Below are 22,184 nucleotides of genomic sequence, written 5' to 3' on the forward strand. Positions count from 1 at the left end.
ATGCACCTCCTACTTTATGGGAGGGGTGTCCTTACCACTTACCAAAAGCTAGTATTTATTGAGACAAGTCCCTTGGTGAGGAAGCACTGCAGACCTTTTAGCTCTGAGGAAAGGGGTTCTCCCCTGAAACGCGTCAGCCCTAGCCACGGTCACGGATCGAAACAATATCGTGTTATGCCGATGGTGTTGGTTCTTTGCTGCATTGTGATTCAAGGCCTGTTTTTAACACTCCCTTTGTGAGTATTATGATTTGTTTTATTAATTTAATAAAATCCACCAATCAGTATCACACTAGGTCGGTGCGCCCTCCGTCTTTTCTTTTTTTGTTTCTTTTAGTTCTATGAATTCCAACGATTCAGAGGAGGGCTGCAAGACTTTGGAAGATACCTTTTAATTGAGTTGCTATTGAGTTTTACCTTTTCTTCAAACATCTTTCCAAAAAATACCGGAGCGCAGGAGATTTGTCTTTGCTGTACTACAATGTTACATTGCTTGTATATTAAGTGCCCTGTGTCTATTGTTGCTACTCATTTAGACTATGGCGTCTGTGTTAAATTTTGTCTCTTGGAATGTGCGGGGGCTGAGTGACGGGGCAAAGAGGGTGGCCTTATTTACTGCTCTGAAGAGGCATATGGCGGCGGTTGTTTGCCTGCAGGAAACTCACCTGCAGCCGGACACCCTAGCTACTCTAAAGAGAGGCTCATACCAGACTCAGTTCCACTCCACTCATACCGCATATTCCAGAGGTGTTAGTATCTTAATAGCCAATACAATACCCTTTGAACTGCTACAATCTGTTATAGACGACCAAGGGAGATATGTGTTCTTGCTCTGTAGGGTAATGGGGGTTTGTTGTATCATAGCTAATATCTATATTCCCCCGCCGTACACACCTGAATGCTTAGTAAAGCTCTCACAATTTATGGCCCTGCATTCTAATGTGCCATTATGGGTGCTGGGCGACTTCAATAATGTGTTAAATAGATGTTTGGACAGGTTTTCACCCCGATCGGTGAGTGGGGCTGATGTGGGGGGTATGACTCCTTTTGCCAAATTGATTAATGAGCTGGGCCTACGGGACATCTGGAGGGAGAGGAATCCGGTGGTACGGGTGTACTCATGTTATTCGGCCACTTACCATTGCCTGTCACGTATTGACCTCTGCTTAGGGAATGTAGGGGCACAAGATAGGACAGACTCGGTTCGGTATGTTCCTAGGAATATATCGGACCATTCTCCCCTGGTGATGGGTGTCAGGTTTGCTCAACAAACACAAACTAGACTATGGAAAGTAAACCCGTTTTGGTACGAATTATTCCCCGTTCCTGATCCAATTTCTGAGGCAATCACCAATTTCCTTTCAGTCAACAAAGGTACCGCCAGCTTGGCGGTGGTATGGGACGCCCTGAAGTCCCACCTGAGGGGACTCATTATTAAACAGATATCCAACATTAAAACTAAAACTAAAGAGTGGGAAAATACAGTTATGAGTATGGCTGGGGAGGCAGAACTACAATACATTCAGGACCCCACAGAGGTTACAGAAAGAAAGTGGTTGGAGGCTCAAACGCTATATCAGCAAGTCACGTTAAATGCAGCCGAAAATAAACGTTTTTTTATTCAACAAACTTATTTTAATGAAGGAGAAAATACAGGGCACCTCCTGGCAGTGATTGCGAGAGCACAGCAGGGTAAGACGCATATAGCAGCCATTCAAACGCCGCTTGGTGACACAGTTGGTGATCAGGCCCAAGTTGCTTCGGTATTTACGGAATTCTTCAAAGAGGTGTATACATCCAAGGTGGATCCCACCGAGGAAGCGATCTCCAACTTTCTGGGCCAATGTGCCTTACCTAAGGCTTCGGCCCAGGAGGTATTGATGCTAAACGCTCCACTGAAACTAGAGGAAATATCACTGGCTGTGTCGCAAATGGCAAACAGTAAAGCACCAGGTGCAGATGGGTTGCCCATAGAGACCTATAAAAAGTATGGAGGAACGCTTTTGCCAGGGCTGCTGGAGGTACTTAATGACTCCTTTGAGAAGAGTGGACTACCAACCTCTATGGGTGAGGCTGTGGTGGTGGTACTCCCTAAGCCTGGTAAGGACCCGCTGCAGCCTGACTCTTACAGGCCTATATCGTTACTAAATTGAGATGTTAAAATCCTGGCACGAGTTCTGGCAACAAGACTCTCCACGGTTATAGCCAGGCTGGTCCATGTGGACCAGTCTGGCTTTATCCCCGCCCGCTCCACGGCACTGAACATCAGGAGGCTCTTCCTGAATCTGCAGCTGCCGGTGGAGAACCCGGGACATAGAGCGATTCTCTCGCTTGACGCTGCCAAAGCTTTTGACAGCGTTGAGTGGAGGTATCTCTGGTCAGTGTTAGCGGTGTTTGGCCTGGGGGAGAACTTTATTAAGTGGATAAAACTTCTGTACGCAGCCCCGTCAGCGAGAATCAGGATTAATGACGAGTTGTCGGAGGTCTTTCCTTTGTTTCGGGGCACTAGGCAGGGGTGCCCTTTGTCGCCCCTGCTTTTTGCCCTAGCATTGGAACCCTTGGCCGAAGTAATACGCACGTCCCCTGATATAGTGGGGTTTCGACGCAGGCATGGAGAGACCAGACTGTCCCTGTATGCGGACGACGCACTGCTGTATTTGGGGGACACGGAGGGGTCCCTGTTAGCTGTGATGCAACTCATTGAGAGATTTGGAGAGCTGTCTGGCTTTGCCATTAACTGGCACAAGTCAGTTCTCCTTCCACTCAATGATCCTCCATCGGAATTGCCTGGGATAGCGTCCAGAATACAAATGGTGGAATCATTTAAATATCTGGGAATTGTAGTTACTAAAGATCCTACAGATTATGTGTCCCTAAATCTTAAGCCTTTACTAAGTAAATTTAAAACTAAATGTTCTGCCTGGTGTAGACTGCCTCTGACAGTAACGGGGAGAATAAACCTGATTAAAATGGTCTGGGCCCCTCAGTTACTGTACATTTTGCATAATGCCCCGGTGTGGATCCCGAAATGCTGGTTTCAGCGCATAGACTCCCAATTCCGGTCCCTTATTTGGAACAACCGGGTGGCCAGAATAAAACTCTCCACTTTACAATACCCCAAGGATCAAGGGGGAATGGCCGCTCCCCATGCCCAGGCGTATTTCTACGCAGCCCAATTACAACACTTTGCTGGTTGGGACCAGCCGACAGTGACGGACCCTTCTAGGGCCCTGCTCATTGACCCCACCACCTCGTACTCTGCAATGTCTCATATGGAGATGGGTTTCCCTGGGGTTCCGGACAATAGCCCTACGATTTGCCTTTTAAAAAAACTGTGGAATGCGGTTAGGAGGAGGATGGGGATCAGGGGTTTTCTGCCCAGCACGCCAATCTGGCGGAATAGATTTTACACCGAGTTAGTTAAAATTCAGGATTGCTCCAGGTGGGAGACAGCGGGCATTCAATTCTTAAGTCAAATTTTCGATGAGGTGGTTCTGAAATCGTTTGAAGGGCTGAAGGAGGAATTCCCTTTACTTGTCGGGTCACAATACCAATATCTTAGGCTAGCTCACGCGATAAGATCCCAGGGTCACTGTTCCACATTGCGACAGGAGGAATCTCGCTTCCTAAGCTCAGTCTTCGAGGAAACTGAGAAAAAGGGGTTCATTTCCAGGACGTACCTACAACTACTAGCACCCTTACAAGCCCCTGATGTCCTTCCCTGCAGAGGGAAATGGGAGAGTGATATAGGTCCGATAGATGGGGAGCAGTGGGAACAAATACTGAGTACAGGGCCCTTGGTTTCAGTTTCAGCAGCCCAAAGATTGTCGCATTTATTTATCCTTCACAGGGTATATCGGACTCCAGTACAATTACACAGTTGGGGTAGGCGTGATACACCCATATGTCCCAAATGTCAGGCACACCCGGGAGACCTCATCCACATGTTGTGGAGGTGCCCCAAGTTGGTGAGATACTGGAACGCTGTGGTTAAGGTCATTAACTCTGTCTATCAGGTCCAGCTGCCGGTAGGCCCACTGGTGTGCTTGCTGGGTGGCGTGGACGAGGATCTGTTCCAGCCTCCTGTGTACACTGCCTTGCTTAGACTACTGTATTTGGCACGAAAGCTTATAGCGAGATATTGGTTGTCGGCCCGAGTGCCGTCGAGCCGGCAGTGGATACGGGAGGTCAACAGGATCCTTATAAGGGAGAAGAACACGTACTTGCACAGAAAAGCGCCACGAAAGTTTGACAACATATGGCAAGGGTGGCTGAGTTCCCCGGAAGTGGCCCCCCCACAACTGGTACTTGACAGATTATTGCTTGGTTGAGGACCGGGTTGTGTGCAATGGAGAGATGGGATCATCTCTCTATACTAATGGTCGAGGAGCTCACGGGATGTATGGTCTATTATATGTGATACCTTTGGCAACAGGCTGGGGTGGTTCCCCCACCCCTTATTGTTTTAGTTTTTATTCTCTTTATTTTTTCCCTGTTCTTTTTGTTTTATTTTCATTATCACTTACCGCCTTATATTTCTTTTGTGCTCAATGTGGTTCATAGCAGTGTGCCAGAAATTTGGAGGAAACGCTTTAGTGATGCCATTGTGAATATGTACTGCCTCTTGGTTCTATGTTTTACCAACTCTGTACCCTGAATGGCCTTGTTTCCTTTTTGTCGTCAATTAATGCATTTCATTCCTGGTATACTGTACTGCTACTGTGTTCCTTTTTCAAAAGAAAGAATAAATAAACACTTTTCTGATAAAAAAAAAAAGATTTATTTGATATGTTGAATGGTTCTGACTTCCCATTATACTCTATGGGCATTCCTTGGGCCAGCCACTGTGCCATAAAATTCGCACCACTGTGCCATGCCATCAAATGCAGTCACTATGCCATGCCATCAAACGCAGCCACTGTGCCATGAATTGTCACCACTGTTCCATGCCATCAAATGCAGTCACTATGCCATGCCATCAAACGCAGCCACTGTGCCATCAATTCGCACCACTCTTCCATGCCATCAAAAGCAGTCACTATGCCATGACATCAAACGCAGCCACCGTGCCATCAATTGTCACCACTGTGCCATGCCATCAAACGCAGCCACTGTGCCATGCCATCAAACACAGCCACTGTGCCATCAATTGTCGCCACTGTGCCAATTGTCACCACTGTGCCCTTTAATTGTCGCCACTGTGCCCATTGATGTCACTGTGCCCTTTAATTGTCGCCACTGTGCCCATTCATGCCGCTGTGCCAATTGTCCCCACTGTGCCCATTGTCCCCACTGTGCCTATTGTCGTCAGACTCGTCACTGTGCCCTTTAATTGTCGCCGCTGTGCCAATTGTCCCCATTGATGTCACTGTGCCCTTCATCGCCGCTGTGCCCCTGAGGCACTTACCTTTACTGGAGTCAGCCATCCACGTCCTCGACCCTCGCCTCAATGTCTTCTCCCGCCCTCGATGACGCTTCAGCCAATCAGGTTACCGGTAGCCAGAACCAGCCAACCTGATTGGCTGAGACGCCTGTCAGTCTTATCCAAGGAGCGCACATACCGTGCATTCCGAGGATAAGCTTCCGGGGACCCGAGGGCTGTACTCGGAAAGCCTATCAGAGCCCCTGGCTCTGATAGGCACTTCCGTACAGCCAACCAGCTGCCGTTATTCAGCTGGCTGGTGCTCAACATCCGGCCAGCTGAATAGTGGGCGGCAGCGGGACAATAACATAGAATCGTGCAATGCATGAAGTTATTAGACTCAGTGGCGGTGAGAGCCAGAGGGGGCGGCGCTCCAGCGCCCTCTATGGACGAACCGCCACTGCTGCCATTCCATAGAAAACAACTGTAATCCCAAATAATCTCAATTCACCTTTGTCATTCCATAGAAAACAATAATAATCCTGCTTCATCTAAATTTTGAACATCACCACCAAACATTGAGAGTATGTCTGCTAAAGATCGATCTGATATGACCAATGGTTCTGACTCCAGGTCACATCTTGCTTCCCAATATACTCTATGGGCATGCCATCTTGTCCTATGTTTGTGATTTCATAGAAAACAATAATAATCCCTCCTAACGTCAAGTTCGGACATCATCCCTAAACATAGAGCGTATGTCTGCTAAAGATTGATCTGATATGACCAAGGTCACATCTTGCTTCCCATTATACTCTCTGGGCATTCCTTTCTATTATTTATCTGTCATTCCTTAGAAAACAGCTGTAATCCCAAATAATCTCAATCTTACAATCTGCTACTGTACATGAGGAACACCTGTGGGAAAGGTGAAGTTGCTATGTCTCCAAGATCTGCGTGCAAATGAGATTATATTTTTCTTCCCATTATACTCTATGGACATTCCCTTCTGTCATTCTCCTTTTTATGGCATAAAAAAATAAAAAAAATAATCCCACCTAATCTCAATATTAAACACGGCCAATGATATATAAAAGTAGGTTTGCAAAGAAAATAAAAAATTTGATTTGTCTAAAGACTCTGTCACTAATTGATATATATATATTTTTTCTTTACCATTATTCTCTATGGGAATTCCACTTAGTTCCATTATTCTCTATGGGAATTCCATCTCCCTGTTAAAGTCTATGGGCATTCCATTCTGTCATTCCTTTTAGTACGTCCCCCGAAATCGCCCAGCTCTAGGTCACAGTATATTTTCGGATAGGGGGGTGACAGTATATTTTCGGATAGAGGGGTCACAGTATATGTATTTTACATTGTGTGTGACACTAGGCTGGTGATCATTGAGTAAAAAGCTGTAAAAAACAGCTCATACTCACTGATCACCAGTTGGGTTGCAGCAATTCCTCTCCTCACCTCACCGACAACTTCTGTGCAAGGAGAGGAGAGCCTATCGCCTAGCAACCGGCTCTGTGTTTACATCACATGATGGGTGTGATTGAACACGGCCGTCATGTGATCAGGAGGGCCTATCACAGAGCCCTCCTGCTAAACTGAGATGCGCCGTGTTTGGGTGACACAAATGCATCAGGAACGTGCGTGTGTGATCCCCCTCCTTCTGAGGGACGTTCCTGAACGTCGACTCAGAAGCAGAGAGTGCCCGCCCGGCCTTATATGTACAGTGGCCGGGTGGGAAGTGGTTAAAGAATTCTTTATTTAAAAATAAGTGGTATTTTTAAACATTCTAAAATAGGGTACGTTCAAGTTTTTTTTACAACTAAAAAAAAAAAAAAAAAAAAAGCTATACAGGTAGCAGCCCCATGGTGGGTCTAATGGATTTGATCCTATGACCTTGTGCACCGTAGTGCAGGTGGCTTACCACTGCACCATGCAGGACTGCCCAAACACATTGAGAAATGTATAGACTAAGTGAACGTTTAACTGTCAGATTGCTGCTGCTGCTGTTTGTGCTGCAATAGATTCAGTTTTTTTCTAGGGGGGGGCCTATCCAATCAGCATAACTTGTTGCTGTCAGTCAAAATTCATATTCTTAGGGACATACTAAAAGGAATGATGGAATGCCCATAGACTTTAACAGGGAGATGGAATGCCCATAGAGAATAATGGCACTAAGTGCAATGCCCATAGAGAATAATGGTAAAATTGAAAGTTTATTTGCGACAGAGAGTCTTTAGACATATCAAATTTATTTTTTGCAAACCTACTTTTAAAAATCATTGGCCGTGTTTAATGTTGAGATTAGGTGGGATTATTATTTATTTTTTTATGCCATAAAAAGGTGAATGACAGAAGGGAATGTCCATAGAGTATAATGGGAAGAAAAATATAAACTCATTTGCACACAGATCTTGGAGACATAATGACTTCACCTTTCCCACAGGTGTTCCTCATGTACAGTAGCAGATTGTAAGATTGAGATTATTTGGGATTACAGCTGTTTTCTATGGAATGACAGATAAATAATAGCAAGGAATGTCCATGGAGTATAATGGGAAGCAAGATGTGACCTGGAGTCAGAACCATTGGTCATATCAGATCAATCTTTAGCTGACATACTCTCTATGTTCATGGATGATGTCCAAACTTGACGTTAAGAGGGATTATTATTGTGTTCTATGGAATGACAAACATAGGACAAAATGGAATGCCCATAGAGTATAATGGGACGCAAGATGTCACCTGGAGTCAGAACCATTGGTCATATCAGATCGATCTTTAGCAGACATACTCTCTATGTTCAGGAATGATGTCCAAACTTGACGTTAAGAGGGATTTTTATTGTTTTCTATGGCATGACAAACATAAGGCTGAGTATGGTTGGGTATGGCTGAGTGTGGTTGGGATGCCTGAGCATGGATGGGTGGATGAGTGCTGCAATGGGCACATAGCAGCGCTGTGGGAACTACAGATGCAGCCCACAGCGCTGCTGCACCCGATCTCTCCCCTCTCCGCTCATACTGTGCCGATCGGTACAGAGAGGGGGGAGAGGAACCGGGCGTGACGCCGGTTTGTTTACAAGTGATTGCTTCGTCTTTTTTTCGGCGCGATCACGTGGTAAACGGCTGCTGTCGGTGGCCATTTACCGTGATAAGTGATGCGCCGGGTCCGGTCACGGATACTCCTGTGTGTGCGCCTGCGATTCTGGGAGAACGTCATAGTAGGCCGTCCCTGAGTTATCGAGCCACGCTGTAGCCTTCATTTGGCAATAGCATGGTTGTTAAAGGGTTAAATCAAGGTTGGACACTTATGCAGTTTAGCCAGTATACTTCTTTTAAGATTGCATCCAATGGGGACCTCCTCAATTTTGCAACGAACACACATCGAAAACATTTTAACATACAATCCCAATCTTTGCAATATTCTCTCTAATTGAAATATTAGTATAAATTGAAGGTAATCTGAGATCAGCGACTGCACAGTTTCGACAATAACGTGTTCTTCATCAAGCAGCATGTGTGCTTGATGAAGAACATTGTTATGTTCGAAACTGTGCATTCGCTTATCTCAGATTACCTGTAATGTATATGATTATTTGAAGGAAAGAGAATATTGCATCTTCAATCTTTATACTAGGGATGAGCCGAACCTGCGAACAGAGCGAAAGTTTGAACCCTGTTAAAGTCTAAGGGACTCGAACGTTTGAAATCTAAAGTGCTAAATTTAAAGGCTAATATTCAAGTTATTGTCCTAAAACGTATTTGGGGACCCGGGTCCTGCCCCAGGAAACATGTATCAATGCAAAAAAAGTTTTAAAAACTCACGTTTTTTTCGGGAGCAGCGATTTTAATAATGCCTGAAGGGTCTGGAATTGATATTTGGGGGGAACCCCACGTCTTTTTTTAAAAATTTGACACGGGGTTCCCCTTAATATCCATACCAAACCTGAAATGCCTGATAATTTAATTTGGGGGGACCCCCACGCATTTTTTTTTTATGAATGACTTTTCTCTGTATTGCCGGGAGCCAACAATTCATTATAGCCGTGATTGGTTTTAAATGACTTTTTTTCCTTCAGAAATGACACTTTGTGCAGGGACAGTTCTAAGCACGGGAAACAAGCTCTACTTTACAGGCATACTATACACTCCCCCTAGGTCCCCAAAAAAATGCAGGTTTTAAAACATTTTTTTGCATTGATACATGTCCCCTGGGGCAGGACCCAGGCCCCCAAACACTTTTTATGACAATAACTTGCATATTAGCCTTTAAAATGAGCACTTTAGATTTCAAACGTTCGAGTCCCATAGACTTTAACTGAGTTCCAAAGTACACACGAACTTGCCGTGAACACCCCAAATTGTTCGCTGTTCGGCGAACAGGCAATGTTCGAGTCGAACATGAGTTCGACTCGAACTCAAAGCTCATGCCTAGTTTATACATAAAAAAGTGTCTTAAATAAAGGCAAAGCCTTTAAATGAGGCTGTTGCCTCAGAAGGAATACATGTCCCTTTTAAATAGCTATATCTTTCAGGGTTGCCTGCAAAAGAGTTGATATATATTATACTCTATGGCAGGACTTTTTTTCAGGGGGAACTTGGGGGAACTCAGTTCCACCACCTCTGGCTCAGACCCTTTGGTGCCTGTTCACCACAATCACCTGTAAACACAGAAGTCTGGTTTCTGTGTTTACAAGTGACAGTTTTGTAACCCCTTGAACTCTGCACTCTGTATGTAATGCAATTCTGGTATTTAATGCCCCTTTAAGACCCTTCTACTGTTTGTGAAATCTGAACAGGTCGTGGTTGAGTTCCTGCACCTATTTTCTGAGAAAAAAAAGCTCTGCTCTATGGGCATTTCATTCTTTCATTCCTTAGAAAACAATTATAATGCAATTTGTCTTGATTTTAAATATTGCCACTGAATTTGGAGAGTATGTCTGCTAAAGATTTATTTGATATGTTGAATGGTTCTGACTTCCCATTATACTCTATGGGCATTCCTTTCTATCATTTATCTGCCATCCAGTGGCGGCTGGTGCTCAAAAATTTGGGGGGGGGGGGGCGCAAACGTAAAAAATAAATTGCAGCCTCACTGTGCCCATCAAATGCAGCCACTGTGCCATCAATTGTCACCACTTTTCCATGCCATCAAACGCAGCCACTGTGCCATCAATTCGCACCACTGTGCCATGCCATCAAATGCAGTCACTATGCCATGCCATCAAACGCAGCCACTGTGCCATGAATTGTCCCCCCTGTTCAATGCCATCAAATGCAGTCACTATGCCATCAAACGCAGCCACTGTGCCATGAATTGTCACCACTGTTCCATGCCATCAAATGCAGTCACTATGCCATGCCATCAAACGCAGCCACTGTGCCATCAATTCGCACCACTCTTCCCTGCCATCAAATGCAGTCACTATGCCATGACATCAAACGCAGCCACCGTGCCATCAATTGTCACCACTGTGCCATGCCATCAAACGCAGCCACTGTGCCATGCCATCAAACACAGCCACTGTGCCATAAATTGTCGCCACTGTGCCAATTGTCACCACTGTGCCCTTTAATTGTCGCCACTGTGCCCATTGATGTCACTGTGCCCTTTAATTGTCGCCACTGTGCCCATTCATGCCGCTGTGCCAATTGTCCCCACTGTGCCCATTGTCACCACTGTACCTATTGTCGTCAGACTCGTCACTGTGCCCTTTAATTGTCGCCGCTGTGCCAATTGTCCCCATTGATGTCACTGTGCCCTTCGTCGCCGCTGTGCCCCTGAGGCACTTACCTTTACTGGAGTCAGCCATCCACGTCCTCGACCCTCGCCTCGATGTCTTCTCCCGCCCTCGATGACGCTTCAGCCAATCAGGTTACCGGTAGCCAGAACCAGCCAACCTGATTGGCTGAGACGCCTGTCAGTCTTATCCAAGGAGCGCACATACCGTGCATTCCGAGGATAAGCTTCCGGGGACCCGAGGGCTGTACTCGGAAAGCCTAACAGAGCCCCTGGCTCTGATAGGCACTTCCGTACAGCCAACCAGCTGCCGTTATTCAGCTGGCTGGTGCTCAACATCCGGCCAGCTGAATAGTGGGCGGCAGCGGGACAATAACATAGAATCGTGCAATGCATGAATCTATGTTATTAGACTCAGTGGCGGTGAGAGCCAGAGGGGGCGGCGCTCCAGCGCCCTCTATGGACGAACCGCCACTGCTGCCATTCCATAGAAAACAACTGTAATCCCAAACAATCTCAATTCACCTTTGTCATTCCATAGAAAACAATAATAATCCTGCTTCATCTAAATTTTGAACATCACCACCAAACATTGAGAGCATGTCTGCTAAAGATCGATCTGATATGACCAATGGTTCTGACTCCAGGTCACATCTTGCTTCCCAATATACTCTATGGGCATGCCATCTTGTCCTATGTTTGTGATTTCATAGAAAACAATAATAATCCCTCCTAACGTCAAGTTCGGACATCATCCCTAAACATAGAGCGTATGTCTGCTAAAGATTGATCTGATATGACCAAGGTCACATCTTGCTTCCCATTATACTCTCTGGGCATTCCTTTCTATTATTTATCTGTCATTCCTTAGAAAACAGCTGTAATCCCAAATAATCTCAATCTTACAATCTGCTACTGTACATGAGGAACACCTGTGGGAAAGGTGAAGTTGCTATGTCTCCAAGATCTGCGTGCAAATGAGATTATATTTTTCTTCCCATTATACTCTATGGACATTCCCTTCTGTCATTCTCCTTTTTATGGCATAAAAAAATAAAAAAAATAATCCCACCTAATCTCAATATTAAACACGGCCAATGATATATAAAAGTAGGTTTGCAAAGAAAATAAAAAATGTGATTTGTCTAAAGACTCTGTCACTAATTGATATATATATATTTTTTCTTTACCATTATTCTCTATGGGAATTCCACTTAGTTCCATTATTCTCTATGGGAATTCCATCTCCCTGTTAAAGTCTATGGGCATTCCATTCTGTCATTCCTTTTAGTACGTCCCCCGAAATCGCCCAGCTCTAGGTCACAGTATATTTTCGGATAGGGGGGTGACAGTATATTTTCGGATAGAGGGGTCACAGTATATGTATTTTACATTGTGTGTGACACTAGGCTGGTGATCATTGAGTAAAAAGCTGTAAAAAACAGCTCATACTCACTGATCACCAGTTGGGTTGCAGCAATTCCTCTCCTCACCTCACCGACAACTTCTGTGCAAGGAGAGGAGAGCCTATCGCCTAGCAACCGGCTCTGTGTTTACATCACATGATGGCTGTGATTGAACACGGGCGTCATGTGATCAGGAGGGCCTATCACAGAGCCCTCCTGCTAAACTGAGATGCGCCGTCTTCGGGTGACACAAATGCATCAGGAACGTGCGTGTGTGATCCCCCTCCTTCTGAGGGACGTTCCTGAACGTCGACTCAGAAGCAGAGAGTGCCCGCCCGGCCTTATATGTACAGTGGCCGGGTGGGAAGTGGTTAAAGAATTCTTTATTTAAAAATAAGGGGTATTTTTAAACATTCTAAAATAGGGTAACTTCAAGTTTTTTTTTACAACTAAAAAAAAAAAAAAAAAAAAGCTATACAGGTAGCAGCCCCATGGTGGGTCTAATGGATTCGATCCTATGACCTTGTGCACCGTAGTGCAGGTGGCTTACCACTGCACCATGCAGGACTGCCCAAACACATTGAGAAATGTATAGACTAAGTGAACGTTTAACTGTCAGATTGCTGCTGCTGCTTGTGCTGCAATAGATTCAGTTTTTTTCTGTAGGGGGGCCTATCCAATCAGCACAACTTGTTGCTGTCAGTCAAAATCCATATTCTTAGGGACATACTAAAAGGAATGATGGAATGCCCATAGACTTTAACAGGGAGATGGAATGCCCATAGAGAATAATGGTACTAAGTGCAATGCCCATAGAGAATAATGGTGAAATTGAAAGTTTATTTGCGACAGAGAGTCTTTAGACATATCAAATTTATTTTTTGCAAACCTACTTTTAAAAATCATTGGTCGTGTTTAATGTTGAGATTAGGTGGGATTATTATTTATTTTTTTATGCCATAAAAAGGTGAATGACAGAAGGGAATGTCCATAGAGTATAATGGGAAGAAAAATATAAACTCATTTGCACACAGATCTTGGAGACATAATGACTTCACCTTTCCCACAGGTGTTCCTCATGTACAGTAGCAGATTGTAAGATTGAGATTATTTGGGATTACAGCTGTTTTCTATGGAATGACAGATAAATAATAGCAAGGAATGTCCATGGAGTATAATGGGAAGCAAGATGTGACCTGGAGTCAGAACCATTGGTCATATCAGATCAATCTTTAGCTGACATACTCTCTATGTTCATGGATGATGTCCAAACTTGACGTTAAGAGGGATTATTATTGTGTTCTATGGAATGACAAACATAGGACAAAATGGAATGCCCATAGAGTATAATGGGACGCAAGATGTCACCTGGAGTCAGAACCATTGGTCATATCAGATCGATCTTTAGCAGACATACTCTCTATGTTCAGGAATGATGTCCAAACTTGACGTTAAGAGGGATTTTTATTGTTTTCTATGGCATGACAAACATAAGGCTGAGTATGGTTGGGTATTGCTGGGTATGGCTGAGTGTGGTTGGGATGCCTGAGCATGGATGGGTGGATGAGTGCTGCAATGGGCACATAGCAGCGCTGTGGGAACTACAGATGCAGCCCACAGCGCTGCTGCACCCAATGTCTCCCCTTTCCGCTCATACTGTGCCGATCGGTACAGAGAGGGGAGAGAGGAACCGGGCGTGACGCCGGTTTGTTTACAAGTGATTGCTTCGTCTTTTTTTCGGCGCGATCACGTGGTAAACGGCTGCTGTCAGTGGCCATTTACCGTGATAAGTGATGCGCCTGGTCCGGTCACGGATACTCCTGTGTGTGCGCCTGCGATTCTGGGAGAACGTCATAGTAGGCCGTCCCTGAGTTATCGAGCCACGCTGTAGCCTTCATTTGGCAATAGCATGGTTGTTGAAGGGTTAAATCAAGGTTGGACACTTATGCAGTTTAGCCAGTATACTTCTTTTAAGATTGCATCCAATGGGGACCTCCTCAATTTTGCAACGAACACACATCGAAAACATTTTAACATACAATCCCAATCTTTGCAATATTCTCTCTAATTGAAATATTAGTATAAATTGAAGGTAATCTGAGATCAGCGACTGCACAGTTTCGACAATAACGTGTTCTTCATCAAGCAGCATGTGTGCTTGATGAAGAACATTGTTATGTTCGAAACTGTGCATTCGCTGATCTCAGATTACCTGTAATGTATATGATTATTTGAAGGAAAGAGAATATTGCATCTTCAATCTTTATACTAGGGATGAGCCGACACCCCCGTTCGGTTCGCACCAGAACCTGCGAACAGAGCAAAAGTTGTGTGAACTTTAGAACCCTGTTAAAGTCTAAGGGACTCGAACGTTTGAAATCTAAAGTGCTAATTTTAAAGGCTAATATGCAAGTTATTGTTCTAAAAAGTATTTGGGGACCCGGGTCCTGCCCCAGGAAACATGTATCAATGCAAAAAAAGTTTTAAAAACTGAAGTTTTTTCGGGAGCAGTGATTTTAATAATGCCTGAGGGGTCTGGAATTGATATTTGGGGGGAACCCCATGGCTTTTTTTAAAATTTGACGCAGGGTTCCCCTTAATATCCATACCAGACCTGAAAGGCCTGATAATTGAATTTGGGGGGACCACGCATTTTTTTTTTTTTTAAGAATGACTTTTCTCTGTATTGCCGGGAGCCGACAATTCATTATAGCCGTGATTGGTTTTAAATTACTTTTTTTCCTTCAGAAATTACACTTTGTGCAGGGACAGTTCTAAGCACGGGAAACAAGCGCTACTTTACAGGCATACTATACACTCCCCCTAGGTACGAAATTTAAAGGAATATTTCACTTTTATTGTTTCACTTTAAGCATTATTAAAAAACACTGCTCCTCAAAAAAATGCAGGACCCAGGCCCCCAAACACTTTCATGCCTACTTTATACATAAAAAAAGTGTCTTAAATAAAGGCAAAGCCTTTAAATGAGGCTGTTGCCTCAGAAGGAATACATGTCCCTTTTAAATAGCTATATCTTTCAGGGTTGCCTGCAAAAGAGTTGATATATATTATACTCTATGCCGACACCTATGTTCTCCATCAAGAACTCACAGGATATTGGACATACTGTATAAAAGCTTTTATTAATTCATTATCATCTGCCAAAGACTTACTTGTGCTGGTACTGAGGATCTGAACTGTGCGCCAAGAGGATCTGTTTTATGTCCTGTGGCGGCGTTAGGTCCAAACTTTGTGCTCTCTGCCAGCGCTCCATTCTTGAGATACCTGAAGGTGATTAAACATAATTAAATATCAGTTAAATAAAAAACACTACATAATTAAAACTTCACCCTTGCAGTGCCTCTCAGCATTTTCAAGCAGTTAAATGCTCATTTAGTCTAGGGGCAAAGAATTAAAGCATAAATACTTCCCTTACTCCTCGCTTCAGCAGGCTCCCTCAAGAGCTGCGAATGGTCCCCTGCCGCTGCCTGTGTAAGCTGTGACCAGCTCCGGTCAAGCTCCAGCTTCAGGAGGACAGCGATGGAGCTAGCTAGAGCTGTAGTTGGGCTTTAAATCTTCAGTGTGTACAGTACACAGAATCCTGATACCGCATTCATCAATTGAACATTGATCTTCCGATCCTTGATTTTATAAAGGTTTTAAACAGTATTTCAATGTACTAGAAGTTGAAGGCCAGGAATATTTAATATTATTTATCTGACCAACATTTTATTTCTATTCTTCCAGTTAGTGAGCATTTCTGAGGTCCTTTGGACCAGAAAAACTGCATTTCTATGTAAAGTGCTGAGTACGCTCTGTGCTTCAGAAACACGATGGTGAACCTACTTTAACCACTTCCTATCTGGCCATCGACAATTGACAGGCTCTACAATGCCGGAAGGCCGTCAATATACGGCCTCTGGCCTCCCGCCGTTGGGGGGCGCGCACGCCGCCGGCGGCACGCATGCCCGCCGCGTCACTCAGGTGCCGATGTGTGTTCCTGGCGGCTACGATGTCCGCCAGTCACCCACGATTGGCAGTCACAGAGCCAGGGACATGGATCTCTGTGTGGGAGTGGAGACCGATGGTGTGTCCCTTGTACATAGGGACAACCATCGGTCACCTCCCCCAGTCAGTGCCCTCCCCCCACAGAAAGAATCACCTAGCAGGGAACACATTTAACCTCTTGATCGCCCCCTAGTGTTAACCCCTTCCCTGCCAGTCACATTTATACAGTAATCAGTGCATATTTAATATATAATATATAAATGTGAATGGTCCCAAAAATGGTCAAAAAAAAATAATAATAAAAAAAGTCATAATTCTATCACCTATTTTGTAGGCGCCATAACGTTTGCGCAAACCAATCACTATACGCTTATTGCGATTTTTTTTTACCAAAAATATGTAGAAGAATACATATGGGCCAAAACTGAGAAAAAAAAATATTTTATTTTAAATGGGATATTTATTATAGAAAAAAGTAAAAAATATTGTGCTTTTTTCAAAATTGTTGCTCTTTTTTTTTTTATAGCGCAAAAAAATAAAAACTGCAGAGGTGATCAAATACCACCAAAAGAAAGCTCTATTTGTGGGGAAAAAAGGACGTCAATTTTGTTTGGGAGCCACGTCGCACGACCGCGCAATTGTCATTCAAAGCATGACAGTGCTGAAATCTGAAATTTCGCCTGGGCAGGAAGGGGGTTTATGTGCCCAGTAAGCAAGTGGTTAAAGCTGAGGTCCACACAAAAAGTGAACCTCCTCTTTTTGGAACCCTCCCCCCCCCCCCCCCTCCGGTGTCACATTTGGCACCTTTCAGGGGGGTGCAAATACCTGTATAATAATAATATTTGTACCCATTTCCGGGAATAGAGGGTCACGCCCCTTCCTGTCCCCCACTTCCCCACTCGCGCATGCGCAGTAGGGAACCAGACAGTGAAGACGCGACGCTTCACTTCCTGATTCCCTCACCGAGGATGGAGGTGGGGGCAGCCGAGAGACGAGCGATTGCTTGGCTTCGGCTGCCGACATCGTGGGTGCGCTGGACAGGTAAGTGTCCATTTATTAAAAGTCAGCAGCTGCTGCATTTATACCTGCTGGCTTTTAATATATTTTTTTCGTGGGACCTCCTGCAATGGTAACAAAGGACAGTGATTCTCAAACCTGTCCTCACATACCCCCAAATAGGCCATGTTTTGGTTTTTTTCTCTTAGATAAAATAGCTGTCCAAAATACCAATCCATTGACTCTGATTTAAAGCACCTGTGTAAGATAAAGGAAAACCTGCAAACATGGCCTGTTGGGGGTACTTGAGGACAAAGTTGAGAACCACTGACATAGGAGACACCAGAAGGGTGTGAGCTCATGGTAACAGCGTGTATTTTCAGTTGAAGTAGAGTAAACTGACCTCCTATCCACAAAGTCCACAAACTCCCACACCAGCACCAAGTTGTCTTCTTCTAGGTCTCAATTTGTAATTTTCAATAAAATTTTCACTTTGCAAGGGAAATATCACTTGGTGAATTAGGTGAAGTTGCACTGATTTAATGTATCTAATCAAGTGCAAGCAAAGATCCTTAGCTGGATTCAGGTAGGGGCGCGCATCTTTGCGACGTATTTACACTACGCCGCCGTAAGTCAGAGAGGCAAGTACTGTATTCACAAAGTACTTGCCTCCTAAGTTACGGCGGCGTAGCGTGAATAGGCCGGCGTAAGCGCGCCTAATTCAAATGCGCATGCGCTGTCCGTGTACATATCCCAGTGTGCATTGCTCCAAAGTACGCCGCAAGGACGTATTGGTTTCGACGTGGACGTAAATTACGTCCAGCCCTATTCACGGACGACTTACGTGGGAACGACGGGCATACTTAACAATGACTAGTCCAGCTATTTGATGGAATAACTTTACGCCTGAAAATGCCTTACGTAAACGGCGTATCTTTACTGCAACGGGCGCACGTACGTTCGTGAATAGGCGTATCTAGTGATTTACATATTATACACCAAACTCAATGGAAGCGCCACCTAGCGGGCAGCCTAAATATTGCACCCTAAGATACAACGGCGCAGGCTGTCGTATCTTAGCTAGGTTTAAGTGTATCTCTGTTTAAGAATACACTTAAAGCGGGGGTTCACCCTTAGAGGGCACTTTTTAGCCTTAGATTCCTGCTCGTTTTGTCTAGGGGAATCGGCTATTTGTTTTAAAATATGAGCAGTACTTACCCGTTTACGAGATGCATCCTCTCCGTCGCTTCCGGGTATGGGCTGCGGGAATGGGCGTTCCTATTTTGATTGACAGTCTTCCGAGAGGCTTCCGACGGTCGCATCCATCGCGTAACGATTTTCCGAAAGAAGCCGAACGACGGTGCGCAGGCGCAGTATAGAGCCGCACCGACGTTCGGCTTCTTTCGGCTACGAGTGACGCGATGGATGCGACCGTCGGAAGCCTCTCGGAAGACTGTCAATCAAGAAGGAACGCCCATTCCCGCAGCCCATACCCGGTAGGAGCTGAGGATGGGGGTAAATAAAATAGTTTTTTTTCTTGTTCTCCTAAACCCAAATGAGCATTTAACCTACATAGGGGCAGCTCCACTGCAAAAGATGATTTTTACTTTCTCTGGCATTCAGCCTTAGGCAAAATGAAAGAAAACGGATATGATTTATGCCCATCTTTGTATGTCTGCTTTTTAAGGACTTGTCTGTATTCTTAATTGCTTTGCCCCTTTCCTGTATGCCATGGATGGGTTAACCTGCCAAAAAACACTGGTGAGGCCAAGTTACTGTCAAGAAATACTCCGATATCTCACCTGTACAAGGTCCAAAATTCCAATCCAGATCAAACCGGACAAGCTTTTCCAGTGGGGTTAGTTTCGGGAGAGGAGCATCTACAGCATCGATGTGTGAGGATCCCCTGGCGGTTGGATCTAAGAGCATGTGATATTATTGCTTTCAAAGAATACACATGAACATATCACAATTAAATCAGAAAGCATTTTCTCCCACCTCCTGGGCCGGCTCCTATGATAGGCAGCACACTGGTGACGTATATCATATGAGGCGGGACTTCGTCTGAGGACAGCGGCCGTGGGGGGTAAACAGGAGATCCCTGCTCTGTACAGTATAATGCGTCTCCTCTACTCGCTAGCTATGTACTGATCACAGGTAAGGCTGGTCTGCTGGGCACTGAACAGGCTGGGCTGCTGGGCACTGAACAGGCTGGGCTGCTGGGCACTGAACAGGTTGTGCTTTAAAATGCATGGTTTTCCCCTTTATGAACAAGAAAATAATGATGTAATGCCGTTGGGCTGGTATAATAATGCTATGGGGCTGGTATGAAATAATTTTTAGAAACAACATATATATCATACAATCATTATACAGTATAAATATATACACAGCATATATCATTTGAGGAATTTATGCTTATAAAATAGTTTACCGTTTGCCAATAAATTTTTTTTTTTTAAATTTCATTTTAAAAATCTGGTCACCATTAATTAAGAAGGACATAGGGAATCAGTTCCATAAGACGGACAGTTAGTAGCGATAATGTGGACCTGTCACTTTCCCTACAAATGGGAAAAGTACACCAAAAAAGGATACATTGGTGACAAGCGGAGATCAGCAAATCAGGGGACTGAATAGGAAATTATGACAATGAGATGACATATGACACTAACAGCAGTCCCTCTCTATGATCACAGTGATCAATACTCACCTCCTGAGTCCTGCTCTTCACTCCGCAGAGACTTACTCTTGGCTTTGCCACCCCCAGGCTGTGTCTGCTCTGCCTCCCCCTTTACCGGGGTCTTTCCTCTTCTTTCAGCTCTCTTCCTGCTCTCTTCAGCATGTTTTACTACTGCCAGGCAATCTGTCAGCTTTCTCTTTCTGCCCATGATCCTATGCAGTGAGCCCTTGCTTTGCCTGTACTTGTTTGTTGTGATCTTCCTCCCTCTTCCTTGTTGCTGGTTCAGTTCCACCCCTGTCACCCATGTCATCAGAGCATGGTTTTCTTAGAAGCAATGAGCGCCATCTAGTGGGGAATTAGGGTTAGCGCAGGACTGAAGTCTGCATAAAGGCTAAACAAAAATAAAAGTTATGCTGCCTGTGAAAATACTGTATTTATTGGCGTTTAACACTCAGTTTTTTACCCTGAAAATAGAGGGTAAACTGTGCCTGTGTGTTATACGCAGGGGGCCGTGGAAAGTTTTTTTTCTGAAACTTCTCTCTTAAAATTAGGGTGCGTGTTATATAAATACGGTACTTTTCGTTTTAAATGGTCCACATGTAATTTGCTAACAATTTAACCACTTGACCTCTGGAAGCTTTTACCCCTTTCATGATCAGGCCATTTTTTTTTTTTTTGTACATTTATTTTTTTTAATAACAATTTTTATTTTATTTTTTGTTTGTCAATAAAAACAAAACAGCAGTGCACATGTTCAGACGTTTGTAAATTATTTGTATTGTTTTTTTTTCCAAGGTAAAGAATGATGCACAAAATGGGCATACCCCGGCTTGAAATATAAAGTCCAACTAAAGACTTTGCTCAAAAACAAAGTAAACAAAAACACAAAAACTTTTTCCTGGCCCTTCCTCACGTCAACATACAATGAGGTTAACAGGACCACCTTTTCCTAGCTAAATAAAAGACAGCCCCTCCCACACTCTTTTTTTTTTTTACGGTCAGGCTCAGTGGCACCTGTGGATTGCAGTTGGTCAGTACTTTGGTTTCTGCAAGGATATCCCTCCCCTGCCAAACCTTCCCCTCCATGTTCAGCCTCTCATGGAGTCGGAAGACCCAGAATGTTGGATGGTAAACCCTCGTGAAACTGGGTGTCCCTTGTGCCAGGCAGCGGGCAATGTTGCTTAGATAGCACAAACATTCTACAGGTGTGGTACCAATAAGCTCTGCAATGTCACTATTGGCCTCGATTTCAGGGAATGCCTGTGTAAGTGGCATCAAAATCGGACCAAAGTAGTGCAGGGACTACTTTGAAGTCAGAACCACTTGAAGTCGTACTAATATGAATGGTTGTCATTGGAAATCATGGGAAACGACTCGTCATGCTACTTTGCCATCACAAATCGTGGGAAAAGTCGTATAAGTGTGAAAGGGGCCTAAATCTTTTCTGACATTCATTGCTTACAGGTAAAAATCCTGTATTTTCTGCTAGAAAATCACGTAGAACCCCCAAACATTATATATATATATATATATATATATATATATATATATTTTTAGCAGAGACCCTAGGGAATAAAATAGTGGTTGTTGAAATATTTTATGTCACATGGTATTTGCGCAGCGGTCTTTCAAACACAACAGTAAAGTTAGACAATTTTTTTTTCTTCCAAAAGTATTGATTACTTGCTTTGGTGTATTTAAAATTTAAGATTATATATATATATATATATTTATATATATATATATATATATATATATATAATTAGGGCTGTTACTGATCAAAAATTGTGTGTTCGATTAATCGATTTTTTTTTAATCGATTAATCAACTAATTTTGATTAATTATAATGCACATACAGATCCAACTACTTTCAGCTGATCTCCTTGCAGGCTGATTTCCAGTGCAACTCCCAACCACTGGAAAAATGGTTAGCAGGATACAAAAAACACACAAAGGCAGCGCTCGATGG

General features: G+C 44.0%; 1 protein-coding gene across 1 annotated transcript; it reads right to left on the minus strand.

Moving 5' to 3' along the window:
• Nucleotides 1–15,666: 15,666 nt before the first annotated feature.
• On the minus strand, nt 15,667–20,542 carry POLD4 (DNA polymerase delta 4, accessory subunit). The gene is made up of 3 exons (XM_040338729.1): nt 20,245–20,542; nt 19,334–19,450; nt 15,667–15,812 (listed from the first exon to the last, which is right to left on the minus strand). Exons 1-3 carry the CDS (start codon nt 20,522–20,524, stop codon nt 15,697–15,699), a joined length of 513 nt encoding a protein of 170 aa, XP_040194663.1. The 5' UTR covers nt 20,525–20,542; the 3' UTR covers nt 15,667–15,696.
• Nucleotides 20,543–22,184: the final 1,642 nt, after the last annotated feature.

This window comes from Rana temporaria, chromosome 2 (assembly GCF_905171775.1).
Source record: "Rana temporaria chromosome 2, aRanTem1.1, whole genome shotgun sequence".
Lineage (NCBI taxonomy): Eukaryota > Metazoa > Chordata > Amphibia > Anura > Ranidae > Rana > Rana temporaria.

Bases quoted from the DNA above. Each gene is read 5' to 3' on its own strand.
- POLD4 (XM_040338729.1), bottom strand. From the start codon at position 20,524: ATGACATGGGTGACAGGGGTGGAACTGAACCAGCAACAAGGAAGAGGG. The intron at 19,451-20,244 runs GTGAGTATTGAT...ACATGCTCTTAG, and splicing joins TGAAGAGCAGGACTCAGGAG to ATCCAACCGCCAGGGGATCC. The intron at 15,813-19,333 runs GTGAGATATCGG...AATCACCTTCAG, and splicing joins GAATTTTGGACCTTGTACAG to GTATCTCAAGAATGGAGCGC.